The sequence below is a fragment of the Xiphophorus maculatus genome, chromosome 8, assembly GCF_002775205.1.
Source record: "Xiphophorus maculatus strain JP 163 A chromosome 8, X_maculatus-5.0-male, whole genome shotgun sequence".
Classification (NCBI taxonomy): Eukaryota; Metazoa; Chordata; class Actinopteri; order Cyprinodontiformes; family Poeciliidae; genus Xiphophorus; species Xiphophorus maculatus.
The window spans coordinates 21,096,687-21,109,821 of NC_036450.1; the positions used below are offsets into that span (position 1 = coordinate 21,096,687).

At 39.7% G+C, this 13,135-nt stretch overlaps 1 protein-coding gene across 1 annotated transcript in view; it reads right to left on the reverse strand.

The window, feature by feature from the left end:
* Window positions 1–11,419, reverse strand: part of fnbp1 (formin binding protein 1) — a 66,587-nt gene extending 55,168 nt beyond the window's left edge. Inside the window, exon 1 of the mRNA XM_023338842.1 lies at window positions 11,070–11,419. Coding sequence (XP_023194610.1) covers window positions 11,070–11,093 — 24 coding nt within the window. The 5' untranslated portion in view covers window positions 11,094–11,419. The remainder of the gene's footprint in view (window positions 1–11,069) is intronic.
* Between the last annotated feature and the right edge of the window lie 1,716 nt (window positions 11,420–13,135).

The window sequence follows — 13,135 nt, forward strand, 5'->3', positions numbered from 1 at the left end:
ATAGGGAGGAGCTAAAACATAATTCAGCAGGCTGAACTTCCTACTTGCAGCACCGTTGCTTCGTAGGTCTTAGGTGAAACTTCTTGTCAAAGCAGCCATGCTGTTGTGACATGTTTCACTTCTAGCTGCACTAAAAAAAACTTAGAATGGCAAGTTTCTCTGCAGAGCCAAAATATATCCTTTATGATTAAGAGTTGTTTTTAAATCCAACTGTGACTGCAGCAGAGATTTTGCAACTTGGAGGAAAAAAAACTCATAAAAAAACTAGTTATACTAGATTATAATTAAGTCAGCTGGCAAACACTGTGGATGTAAATGAGAGACTTCATAAAACATGTTCCTTATGCACTTTACTCTAAGGCCTCACTCCGGGGCTTGTGCACAGTTTCAGTTCATAAATAGATCAGTCAAATACTTTTTCTGTCTGTCAGGTCAGACGCTGCTTACATGCAGGGGCTGTTTCCTGACTTACTTACTCGAGTCAGAACTCAGTCCGAGAAAATGCAGTCACAGTTTACAATTACTCAACCCAGTTCTGAGTAATATATTAAAATTTTTCCTTTCAGTCTTAACAGCTTTGTCGTTTTAAAAGTTTCTAACATTCACAAAAAACGAGGGACTACAATCAAACACACATATTGTCTTAACACCTCACCACTCAGAGGCCTGAAGACTATTTCTAAATATTACCTTAAAAAATAAAAGATAATTTGACTCTTTTTTTGGGGAACATTACGGAAGGTTACAGAACTTTTAAATTATTAATATGCTCCACGCTGTCTGTTTTTGTTTGTTTTTTGGGGGGGGGGGGGGTTTCCTTTAACTCTTGACTCATAGAACTTTGCACAAAAGTTCCAGTGTGACTGGACTGAAGATTTCAGGCACTAAAGGCAAATAAAGAACCTTGAACTTAATATCTTGTTACACTGTGAAGATGGTTTGTCTGCACTGGTGAGGATTCCCTCACGTCGGCATGCTGAAAGCTTGGAGTGACTGGCATATCATGGGAGTTGGCCTTGTCTTGAGTAATTTACTCTGACTGGGGGCGCTCACTACATCTATGTAAAGAATTGAACTTTCAGCTAAACAAGATGAAGTAATTGATAAGTATAACACCATGCCAAAAATTAACTTGCATTGTAGCACACTGTAAATTGTGTATCTTTTACCCCAATACACACATCAGTGCTTAATTTCTTCACGTGGACCCATATAGAATTCATTTTTTGATACGTCAATATATGAAGCAAGATACTATGGCACTGTAGAGTGCCAAAATTTAGACTGTTGCACATCAGCAGTGGCTATGTACTTGTCGTAGGAGGCTATATCCACTCCGAAGCCAACTACTGATCTGAATAATGACAGGCCTGCACAGATAACTGAGCAGTGGATGTTGGAAATAAGTAGGGGACTACATAATTGAGTTATCATTGGAGAGGCTAGTAACTAGCATGCATAAGCTGCTCAGTACCCAGTTAAATATGCTGGCCACTCAGTTACCTGGTGGTGGCCTGTCATTATTTAAAGCTGTAGATGTGAATGGATCTTTTCTACATCTACAACAAGGATGTAGAAAAGAATAGCTTTAGGATAGTACAAATTATACTGCTGTAAAGCAACAGTTCATATAAAGAAAAGAGTGGTTGCTTTAAAGTTTGTCATAAAACATTAAATGTGTGGTATTTTTGAATCTATTACCAGATCCAAAAATAAGTTTTCATTAAAAAAAATTTAATTGATGCATGGTAGCTCTAGAAATATGACAGGGAACCATACATCATCATTTCTTCCTCAGTTTTTCAATAATGTAAACAAAATCTGTCTTTCCATTCAAGATGGGGTTATTAACTTGAGAAATGTATAATACATGGTTCCCTGCCACTAAATTAGCAAAATCTCTGCTGGAGTTTCCCAGGCTTTCTCTAAATTACGTGGCAGCCTTTTCACTCCACCCATGCATGCCTTGTTTCAGGATATGAGAAGAGATGGCACTTATATGAGACTGCCTGACACAAGGAGGATGTTTTTTCTTCCTCGCAGTATGTTTTACTTGATGTTGTACATGACACATCTCATGCTAGGCGGTGTACTGAGGGGAAACACTGATTCAGAAACAGAATTTGATTATGAATGAAACAATAAGTGATTACAACAGTGGAATCAGATCCTAATCTAATTATGTCTGTTGCTTAGCATAACTTACATTTCATGCACCAGTACCAGTTTTGTAGAATTCGGTTAAAAGAAGAATAAGAGGTAGTCATCTCTCATGATTCACATGCACAAGAAGAAACTGGACAAAATCTGAACTCTACTTAACAATATAAGTAGAGTTTTAAAAGAAATGAGGAAAATTCCCAAAGTGGTGTCCATTAGGAGAATGACTCAGCCAGATGAGAGGGAAAAAAAGCAGAGGAGGCAATATGAAGAGATTCAAGATGGGTCAAGAGTGAGTGCTGGAATCATTTTCAGCAGTTCCACTGTTTTGAGGTAGCGAGAGACCACAGTGACATCCTTCAGTTTTCAACACGGCTTTGGGTCATTTCGGATTAAGCCATAAAAACAAAAAAAACTGTGGTAAAAGTGTTTGCACATGAACTGACCACATGTGGCACCTCCTGGAAACAGAGGGATTTTAAGGAAGCACAGTGACTCCGATTTGGCTACAGAAGCATCAAACTCACCGATGCGTGGCCTCAGACCGCGAATGTGCACAGATGGAGAACTGAGACCACAACTCTTTGCTGTCGTGTTTGCCCACACAAAAGTAGGAGTTTAAAATGTATTAACCCTCTATGGCATGACTTTTTATTTTTGTGGGGAAGAAATATTTTCCTGCATTCTTTGGGAGCTTGGTGGTCCCTAATTACATGTCAATCATAAAATCGGACTCTGACACCTCCTGGAACCAGATTTGGGTTTGTTGCCTCAGGGTAACATTGGTCTAGAACACCAAGATTGTCTACACTGATTATGAGAAATGAAATACAAATCAAACAAAAACTATATTCATAAAAGAACTATTTTTTGGACAAAAATATGTCAAAAATCATGCCCCCCAAAAAATAAAATAAAGGAGCAATGTGAGGTACAGCTATGTGGTTTGTTGCCTGAGGGCAACGCCATGCCATAGAGGGTTAAGATGGATTCAACAGACATCATTGCTGCTGTATTTTCCTCCATCTTTCCGGGACGGTAACGAAGCAGTAGAAAAAAGAAATAAGTGATCTTGAGTCTGTTATACTTATAAGCTATGGTTTCAAACTACACTGAAGGATAGCATAAAACAGTGGGTAATTTTAGACTAAAGGTCAACAACCTGAGAAAGTTGTTTGTTCACAATCATCCACCTTGACTTGCTATAAATAGCTAACCATGCTCTCTGCTGCCACTGTTGAGGAAACTTGACACAGTCGCCACCTAAAGACCAAATCACATCGACAGTATGTAGAACAATATAGCAGTACTTAGCAGACTGCAAGGCTCAATCAGTGGCTTCAGGACAATGGCTGATTTACAGTATGACAGCAGTGCTTAGAGACTGACTGTGCAAACAACATGGAGGAAAAAAAGGCAGTGATGAAACATTAGAGGCTGCAACAAACGGTGCTGGGAAGGGATTGAGTCACTGTTCTAAAGACAAGATGACCAATCGGTTCCAGCAACGGCTATCGTTCAGTTTTGAGGGGAGACAACAGCTCTACTTACATAAGATATCCTTATGTAATCCAAGAGGAGCACCTGATTAATCGTTTTTGTATGAATAAACCTCCCCTATTATAACATTTAGCTCATTCACCAGGTGTTTGCTATACCATCTGCTTTTTACAACTTTGATATACTTTTTAAATCATTATACTTGTTTTATAATTCATTGTTTGATAAAAAATGAAAGAGACAATCCAGATGTACTTGTAATTATGGGTGACATGGGCATTAGTTCAGGGCAGCACTTGAAAGTGTAGACAAACAAGTATAATATAAAAACACAACTCATTTATTTGTCCCTGAAAAGTTTTCTATTGCTTTTATACATGTGCACGCAATACGGAGTTGATGCCACCTGCTTGCTGGTGAAAATAGAGAGGTCAAGGTATGGTTGCTGTCAATCATTGAGAATCTGTGTGGTGTGAGGCCCAAGTTAGTCTGTCGTCTCCTTTAGTAGAAGTGGTTGGGTGCAACACCTAAAACAATAAATTAAGAATTAACAATTTATACTGAAAACACAGAAAATATGTCCTCTAAGAGTTCAGCTTTTAGATAATAGTAAATATTGTCATATGAATGCCTAATAAGCTTGAATGTATCAAAAGCAATGGCATTAACTTTGCCCTTTCAACCTACACATGACACTTTGAAGCACTGCTTCGGTTTAGATTTAAAGTCTTTTAGTAAAAGTCTAATTATTTTTAATTTTTGTGCCCATTTTTACATTAGGCCATTGTTAGGATATCTGCTTCATGTCAGGTGTTTCATCAAAATTTAAATCAATGTTTTATCTTCCAGCATTCACACTGTTGTTTGGCAGAAAATGTAGTTTTTTCTAGTTTTGCTGGCGCTGCTTTACAAAAAGCAGAACAGCAAAAAGAACAATAATCTGTGCAACACGCAACTGAAAGCTACAGCTAAATTTAATAAGTGCTACGTCTTTATTTTTGCTCAAATCTAGCAAAAATAGATTTGAGCACAACATAAAAACAACAAGAATAGGAGTTGAGTGATTAATTATGACACATTTTTATGAAATACAGTGAATCAGTGGTGTATTTACTCAAGGTTATTATAAAGTAAGAATCTCATCAGTCTATTCTTATTCCACACACATAGCTTACAAGTTGATAAAACAGTAGCTAAAAGTCTTTAAATGAACAACTTAAAAGACAAAGTCCAAAATCAATGTACAATACATTTCCTTTAATAAAAGCTTGGTTTAAATCTATTATTGCCACCTGTTTATCTGCATATCTAATTTTTCTAATTAAATCCGTCTTCATTCTACCCTCCACTCTCAAGACTGAACTCAGATCAAATGCGGACGCGTTCATCATCATCATTTCACCGTCACGTTGTTTCGAAGGGGCCTGAGGTAGTATCACTGAGCCTGCAGGTGTGTGGTGATGAGTGTAAGATTTAACGAGGAGCCCCGCTGTAGGCTGGCCCAGCTCTCAGGCTTTGATGGAAACAAGGTAGCTCATATTTCAAGTCCTGCGATGTCAAGCGAGCAGCAGGGGGGATGCAACTGAACCCAAAGCGGGGAGTTCAGGGTGACTCATGATGATATATAGGGAGAAGAAGAGACTGAGGAAATCTCAGCCTAACAACAGGCTGCTTCAAAGTCTAAATAACACTTCAAGGAAATCAGCTGAGACATCTCAGAGCTGGGAATGCACAACCAAAACAAGTCTAGACCCCTTTGGCGAAGTGTATTGAATGTCCCTTGTCTTTCCAGACAATCCTTGGCACAAAATTTAATCGAGAACGACAAGCAAGCTGCAAATTCCTAAACAGCGTAACCGAGCAACCCTGCAGCGTTCGACTCACCTTAAGCTGCTGCTCTTTGATCAGAGTTTCAACCTTGTCCATGCTGCCGCATCAATACGTTGTGATCTGCCGAGAAATCCGCCTTCATTCCACGCAGTTGGAAGACAACTGCATGCATCGGTATGAAAGGTAACGTACATCTACTTCCCAAATGAATCACATGTGGGAAGTGAGAAGTTAAAGGTGCAGAGGTGTGACAGCTGGACGGTTTTCCGCTTTACACTTTGGTTGCGAAGCCCCTTTGACACAGTTCCAGTTTTAGATCTGAGAAGTCTCTTGTCTTTTTATAAAGCAGATCTAGCACGGCGTTGAACGTTCACTGAATTAATGTAGCTGCAGAATGTTCTTGCATTATTTCATGTTTTCTTGTTTTCACTATGGTTTCACTGCAAACCGGTCACATGCGCTACCAGATTTTACTTCCTTCTTTGGTTGGATTTGTACATTATCCCTATTGAGGAAAAGTTGCATGCATGTGATTCATGTCAATTTCTCAATTCTCTCTGCTTGCACAAAACATTTTAAAACACTGCCAACTGCCTGTGCATTTCAACTAGGAGTGTCAGCACAGCTCAGTTAGTGAGCTGAATTCTGTCTAAATTTCATCCTTCTAGCCAAAAGCTGCAGTAAGGTTACAACAATTCCTGAGCTATCTAGTTGGTAATTTTTCAAGGACAGGATGGTGACGACAACAAACACTCCCACCCTGTGTTTATAAAGCTGGTGAATACTATAATCACTGCTGTGATGTTGCACTGAAGGCATTCAACGTTTTGGAGCTGAGTGACAGCTGTTTTACCTGAGGCGAGTCGCAAAAGCTGAAAACAAACGGCAACTGTCACAATCAGCTCTGCTTCCATTCCCTCAATTACATCAGCATCATAAGTGCTGATGCAATCGTCACAAAGTTTTTAAACCATTTCCGCTAAGATTTCGTCTTCTTCAGCCTTAATGTGAGTAACATTTCACTTAGATGTGAAAGTTTTTAATAAAACGGCAAGCGGACGGCATATCACAGTCCGACGCGCGCGCAGCCTCACCGCAGTCATGATGGTGAGAGGTTAAGCAACCCTGCTCTAGTTTAACTTCACTTCCTATCGCTTGCTTTCCTGTTCGCAGCACAGGAACAACAGGATGAGTGCATCGAAATGTGTCATGCATGTGATGAAGACAGAGCGCTTGATCGCTGTTTTAATAAATGCAAGAATTAGTTCATGCGAAGAGCTGCAGCTAGCTAAATGAGCAACTTTTTACTTTTAGCCAAGCTGTTCTAATGTGATAAGCTTGTTATCACATTACCAAGCTCGTACTAAAAATATCTATTTTATCTAAGAGACTAAAAGGAACGACAAAACAGATAAAAAGCTGGAGAGTCCGCCATGGATTCGAATTTAGTTCCCTTAAAAAATCCAGTTTAAGGATTCCCAAAAGCCAAGCAGGGGACGCAGTTCTACTTGTTAGAATGGAATAGTCAAAGTCCATACCTTACCCCAATTTGTTTAAAAGGATTTTCTATCCACTCTGACTCAGTTATTTTGACAAAACTTTGCAAAATTTAGTCTTTAATTGTGCAAAGCTAGTAGAAATATGCACCCAAAGAACCAATGGTGCTACTCCAACTGAGCTGAACATAAATGCAAGCCACACTTTCAGATGCTTTTTTTTGTAAAAGATTTTGAAAACCTGTTCTCATTTTTCTTTCTCCTTCCAATTACAGAGCTTTGTTAGTCTGTATAATCCTAAGTTTGTGATTTGAGCATGTCAAAATATGGGAAACTTCACCTGGTGTGATTCCTTCTGCAAGTGTACTGTACATTTAGAGTTGCTAAATGACTAAAACAAAGCAATTTGTCATCTTATTGTAATATTCTTGTCTTGTATTACATATAAAATACAGACACTTATTAGGTGACCTGTTTACATGACAAGGTGCTTAGCTGCACCCCTGTGCATAATGACTAGGCTTAATTTTAGCCTTCGGTACTACAGACTAGTTCTGATTTGCATATCAGCATGGCTGCTCCCAGAGACAGGAAGGTTGCATGTTTTGCTACTCTGACACAACATGTCAAGCTGTGCACACTTTCCAATGCCACGAGCCACCTGCAGAGATGTGCAGAGCGCTCTCTGCTTCCTTACTGAACATATTGAGATTAAAGGAAAAACTGTCTGGACTCCACTGAGTGTGCCGTGGAAACAAAGCTTTGAGAGAGAAAAAAAAAAAAAAAAGGAGAACAAGAAAAAAAACTCACCCACATTTTCTCAGAGTCAATTTGTACGTGTGTAAGCCTGTGAAACACCTTTGGGCTATACTGGCTTTTCTGTGTGTGACTAAGCAATACTAGTGACTCTCACATTGTAAATGTGAGTTAATCCAAGAGTTCCATGTTTTTCCCCAAAAAAAATGTACTATAACTTCATAAATTTCAATATCTTGAATATTATTCTTCCTAATAAAAACTCCAAAAGAATAATAATACAACTCACCTGATATGGACCTACCAGTTTTATAGAAAGTACAATGTTCACAAAACAACAACAACAACAAAAAATAATAAATAAAATAAAATAAAATTATTTGGGCCACCCCAAAATGTGCAGCCCTGGGCTATTGCCCTTGTAAGTCATTTCTAGAGTCTGGCCCCTTCTTCACTGAACCTGTATCAGAAATCCCTTAATGTAGTAGTAATGCTAATCATCAATAATGAGGAATTTTTATTATATGACTCCAATAAATTGAATCCATCAGCAAGTTGCTCAAAGTTATTTTTGTTTGAAGCCTTATAATCTGTTATACTGGCCATCTGGCTGAAACGGTGCTCAGAAACTGAACAAAACCTAACTAGGGTGAAATATAAAATCTTTAGAATATACATGGTTAAATTATAATCTAGATTTGAGCATTTTTAATAATATTTGTCTTCAGATTACATTAAAAACCTTAACTAAGACATGGGTAAGACATGGCTTGTTTAGAGGTTTGAAATGGAAGTAGTAATTGGTTAAAGGGACCCAAAGTCATTTCCCCTTTTGAGGAATACATCTGCCAGATACAACAAGGACACAGAAACTCCATTTATATCTAGATGAGAGGCCACTTTATTCTTTGTTTTTACTCATTTTATTCTAACTGAACAAATGGATTTACAGACAAGCTAATTATCACCACGATAGAGATTTACCATTTAGAAAAACGTTTATAAAGTTGTCTTTTTTTAAGCAATTCTTTTTACAACATTCTGCCAAAAACAAGCCAACGAAGGGCAGTTTTCTTAATTAGCCCAGATAGCAACTCTAACAGCTACTCAACCACATTTGGACATCATCAGATATTGACAGAGGATTCAATTTAATCCAAGTACACATTTGGAAAAAGGCAAAAGCAACCTTTCTATTTATTTTTTTAGGAGATTTTACCCTTTCCACTCTACCATTGTTGATAAAATGAACATTACTGCAAAATATTGAGCTTAAGTCACAACATAAAGTTCAGAGGTGCTTCAGGCTTTTAGGTCAGATGTTTCAAGAAGATACATATCAAACCAAGTCTTATGAAGGTCTATCTCTTAAAAGAAAACATTTCACCTAAAATCTCACCGTCATTTATTCAAAAATGAGTAAAGAATCGTGCCAAACGGCAGGCTCGGCCAATAAAATTACATGAGCCGTAATATATTTAAAGAAATCCCAGACAAAAGGAATTCCACTCCCCAGAGCTGCTTGTTATCACCTCATAAAAACGGTTGGACACAGGGCTGTTTTCATCATTTTCTGTTTGTCTCTTCCCACCCCTTACATCTAAATACGGCAAAATACTGTAACAGCGACAGAGAGGCAGGCCTGATAAAGGCCTACCTGCCTCCTTGAAAGTCGATTTGAGAGGGACGAAACGTGACATCACAGCAGAGGAATGCATTGCAGTGAGGTCACTGAGGCTGCTGCTTTGTCTCCTCCTGCTGCTGTGCACCGCACAAAGGTTTGGAAAAATGTTGAGCCAACATGAACACGAGGAATATTAGATGCCACGCAAGGTCAGCCTTGAGTTTGTAGACACCAGAGGTGGATTTTGGTAATTTAGGCCAAAATATGGCCTAAATCTGAGCTTCACATAAGGTGCTAAAAAGCTGAGACTAAAATAAAAGGTTTTAGATATCTTTCTTGATTGATGTTAAACAAACGAATTTGCCAAAGTATTTGCGTCTCTTCAACGTTTCCACATTCACACCCCAAACTTCAATATATGTCATCAGGATTTTACACGACCAATCACAACTTAGTTGAATTTGTACATGACCCCCCGCAACGCCTTTTACTCTAACACACCTAAATAAAATCATGCTTAACCGGAATCAGTAACCAAAGTTCAAATCTCTGTAACTTATACAGCTGTATCAATACACTTGTTCTGCAAAAGAGTCAAATAGGCGCAACATCGTGCTGCGGAAATTTTTATTTTATTTTTTCTTGACTTTGAGGGACAGGAATATGGATGGAGGGTAAGTACTGGCCTGGTGGCACCCAGGGCAGCATCACAGCAGGTTTAGAATGCAAAGCATGTGTATTTGTTGCAATGGGCCTAATCAAAGTCTAGACCTACACCTACCTAAGAATCTGTGGCAAAAATGGAAAACTGCTGTTCACGTAGGTTCTCCAGTCAACCTGACTGAGCTTGACCTATAAAGTTAAGGCAAACATTTACATATTTACATTTGGAAAGCAAAGAAAGTTGCTTCCATCAACTCAAGAGGTCTGAATACACATACACGGCACACTCAGATCTGTATTTGTAAAAGAAATGAACTCTTTTCTTTTGCTTTGCAGTAATGTGATTTGTGTATCACATGTAAAACCCCTAAAATACATGGAAGTGGGTGGTTGTGAGGTGACAAAAAAAATGTAAACACTGTTTTGTTAAAAAAGGCTAAAATTTAGCAGTATTGCGTGCGGTAACTCCGAAGCAGCCTGCAACATTGAGTACTGATGAAAGGAAGAACCATGTGTACTTCCTCTAGTTACAGCGAACATACTTCCTGTGAAAGGCACGGTGCATGTGCACAATATTTACCTGCTTTGGTACATGTCCATCACACTGTAACAACACACAAGCAGTGTGAGGAGACAGCCTGCAACAACCGCCCCGCGTCCTTACACTGATCTGTTACATTGAAATTGTGAGGGGGTGTGTGCGAAGCGTGATTTGAAACGCACAAATGTGAACTAAAATGGATGGTGAGCTAGCTTTAGCTGCGGGCTTTTTTAGGGTTTGATTCCTGCCCGTACCTTCCTGCCGTCACCGTGACACATGGAGGGAGAAAACACATTAGCCCTGGTGAACATCGCGACAAATTAGCCTTAATGTCCCCGAGGCTGTGGACGTGCGCAGAGCGGCGCATGCTAATAAAAGCGTTGCAATAGCGGTAAAAGATAAGAGGGAAAAAAAATGGGGGCATGCTTATTTTTATCTCCGAACCGTTACAGCCTCCCCAGCTGAATAACTAAAGAGTACATGTGTGGCTGAGACTCACCCATAGCTCCGTCCCCCAGCTCATGGTTTCAGCGCGGTGTCCTCTGAATAATCCACAACTGCTACGGAGGTGGTTTTTTTCCTCAACACGCGCATACAGAGAAAACAGCGGCAGGCAGACGGGGTGTTTTTTTGTTTTTTTTTTCCTGTCTCTGATATATTCGCCTGTCACCAGCTCTTAGCAGTGGGAAACGTATCACCGCTCTCAGATTTTTTTTCTTTCAGTGCCTCATCGTGTCTGAATCACGCCGGATGGTTAGACGCTCCTGCGTAATAATCTTCAAAGTGGATAGGCTCGCTATACGCCGCGCGCTACTCAATGACAGCTGTTCCTGCGCGTGCACCAGCAGCAGAGAGAGAGAGAGAGAGAGGGAAGCATGGCGGGGGGTGTCACTGCGGGGGCTGTACAATAAAGCCTCAACCACCAATACTTTGCTCAGTCACTATCTCCTGCGCAACCGAACAGGGGAGAGGCCCTGTTTAGAAATGCGGGAGAGACGGTGAGGGGTGCTGGGAGGCTCAGGGAGGGGTCACCACCCGTGGCAGATGTTTAATTGAATACTCCCAGTGGGTTGCATGCTAACCTCTGGCGAGCAACCCCACTTTCTCTAGACTTTCGCTCTATAGCTGTTCAATAACCTTTATGTAAATTTGCGCGGCACTCGCCCTGCAGCAAGCAGCTTTGCCGTCCCGAACTGCGCGCACACAGGATGTTGCATTCAAGTTGCACAATTTTCGACGACAGACTGGCGCAGAGTCGACAGTGATCGTAATCTGCCTTCTCCATTGCCATGACTTTATTCAAAACTTCAGACCTCCTGGCCTGTGGTTGTTTGCATATAGTCAGCTCTCTCTTTGCACACATTTTGTCACGTTGTAACCACAAACCTCAGTGTGTTTTATTGGGATGTCATGAGATAGAGCAACACAAATAGTTGGGTGCATAATTGAATTGGGAAGTGAAAATAAATTCTACGTGGTTTGAAAAATAAAACCCTTAAAAAGTGAGCATGCAGGATTTCTCTCCTTGTAAGGCCAATCGGTCCAACGAATACTACATTGTGAGGACCAACTACTTCTAATGGGACTCAAAGCCCAGGCCATTTAAAAAGAGGTGCTGTTTTTGTGTTAGGGCCTAGGTTTAGGAATAGGGTGTGAATTGAGTTTAGGCCAAACAGGGATAAAACTCACTAAAAACGTCTCAAGGAGGAGTATTCATTTAGTTATGCCAAAACTAGTATAGCGTATAGTACAAAATAAATCTGTCAAGACATGACTGTCCACTAACTCGGCCATAATGAAAAAGTGGCTAGAGGAATGGCATTCTGGTACTGGCCTGACACAGGCACTGAGAGTTCTGGTTCACTGATACCTTCCTAAAACCCGTCACACGCAAGCAAAGAAGCTTAGTAGCCCTTGAAGAGATAAGGCATTAAAACATCCTCTTGTTTATCATAAAGAATCCTCTTACTTCTCTAGATTGTTCTTTAAGCAGCTAATAGTCAGGTGTCAGCGGTGCAGTCCCTGTATCTGCAACAGCGCTGCCATCTGGTGGTGAAAAATAGCAAAAACACCCGTTTCTATCACGTTGCCCACGTTGCTATCAACGTAACTAATACACTTATCCCGCCTGTGACTGGAACTGCGCGTGGCTTATTAAATTATACAGGAAACAGAGTCTAGATTAATTTGTTTCACCAGGGTGTAATGAAGAAACGTCTGCAGTTCAATGTTTCTATGATACAAACATGTTTTATTATATGAATTTGACTGTGTAATGTGGAAAAGATATTTACAACTGGATGTCCTTAAGCCTAAGAGACTGCTTGTTTCATGTGAAAAAATAATTCGAACAACACAATACGCATGCACATATATTATGCCTTGTGAAATCAAATGCATGTTGAGCAAGTGTCCTTTCATTTAATTGTTTTGTCCAGATTCATTATTATTAAGCATGTGCAGACCTTTATGGGATATACTGTGATACAATAAGAGTTTTGGTTTAAGTTTAAAAAACTATGCATTTATTAACTATCATATCATAACTGCAGTAATATTGTACAC